The following is a 1,112-nucleotide window of genomic DNA, read 5'->3' as shown; positions in this document are numbered from 1 at the left end:
ATCCCGGCCCCTTTCCCGGGAATCCCGGCCGCTTTCCCGGGAATCCCGGCCGCATTCCCGGGAATCCCGGCACTCACGGTCTTGCCGCCCTTGCCGATGACGCGGCCGGCGGCCGAGGCCGGCACACGGATGTGCGTCTCCAGCTTCACCTCCTCCTTCGGCCCGAAGAAATTCTCCTCCTTCAGCTTCCCGTAAATCCTGCCCTGCGCCTGGAGAGGGATGGAGCCGGGAATGTCCCACCCCGAGCTCCACCCCTGGATGGGGCATCATCCCAAAAAATCCCGGCTCCTTGGAATTCCGGAGCCGCTCATCCCCTGGGGGCAGGGAGCCGGGAATGTCCCACCCCAGCTCCACCCCCGGATCTGGGATCCCGTAAAATCCCGGTTCTTTGGAATTCCAACGCCCTTTGTGCCCGGCTGGGGGCCGGGGGCTGGGCTGGGGTCACGCCCCGAACCCCGCGAGGGACAGAGGACAGGGGGACAGGACAGGGGGACAGGACAGGGGGAAAGGACAGGGGAACACAGGACAAGGGGAAAGGACAAGGGGAAAGGACAGGGGGACAGGACAGGGGGAAAGGACAGGGGGACAGGACAGGGGGACAACCTTGAACTGCGCCTCGGGCGGGCCGGTGATCACCACCATTCGCACCTTGGAGTCCGGAGCGTCCGGGGGAGCGATCTGCAACGGGAACGGCACCGGGTGGGCGCGGGGGACACCGGGGGACACCGGGGGGACACCGGGGACACGGCACCGGCACCGGCACCGGGTGGGCACGGGGAGACACCGGGGAACAAGAGGGACACGGGATGGACACGGCGCTACAGCCCCGCCTGGGCTTCCTGGGGCTTTTCCCAGGAAAACTGGGACAGCTGGGGACAGAGGGACAGAAGGACAGAGGGACAGAGGGACAGAAGGACAGAAGGACAGAAGCCCCCGGGCCGTGCCCACCTTGATGGAGGCGCTGGCGAAGCGCGAGAGCTGCTTGATGTGCTGCCCCTTCTTGCCGATGATGGCCCCGACCGCCTGCGCCGGGATGAACACGTGCACCGTCTCCTGCTCCGGGGGCTGCGGGCACCGAGCCGCGCTCAGCGGGACCGCGGGGACCCTCGGGG

At 68.1% G+C, this 1,112-nt stretch overlaps 1 protein-coding gene across 1 annotated transcript in view; it reads right to left on the bottom strand.

Moving 5' to 3' along the window:
- The window catches only part of IGF2BP1 (insulin like growth factor 2 mRNA binding protein 1), a 25,405-nt gene that overhangs the window by 9,424 nt on the left and 14,869 nt on the right, over positions 1-1,112 (bottom strand). Inside the window, exons 7-9 of the mRNA XM_019005395.1 lie at positions 949-1,065; positions 604-678; positions 78-209 (exon numbers count right to left, since the gene is read on the bottom strand). Coding sequence (XP_018860940.1) covers positions 78-209; positions 604-678; positions 949-1,065 — 324 coding nt within the window. The remainder of the gene's footprint in view (positions 1-77; positions 210-603; positions 679-948; positions 1,066-1,112) is intronic.

This window comes from Parus major, unplaced genomic scaffold (assembly GCF_001522545.3).
Source record: "Parus major isolate Abel unplaced genomic scaffold, Parus_major1.1 Scaffold273, whole genome shotgun sequence".
In the NCBI taxonomy this organism is placed as follows: domain Eukaryota; kingdom Metazoa; phylum Chordata; class Aves; order Passeriformes; family Paridae; genus Parus; species Parus major.
This window is presented reverse-complemented; position numbering and strand designations above follow the sequence as displayed.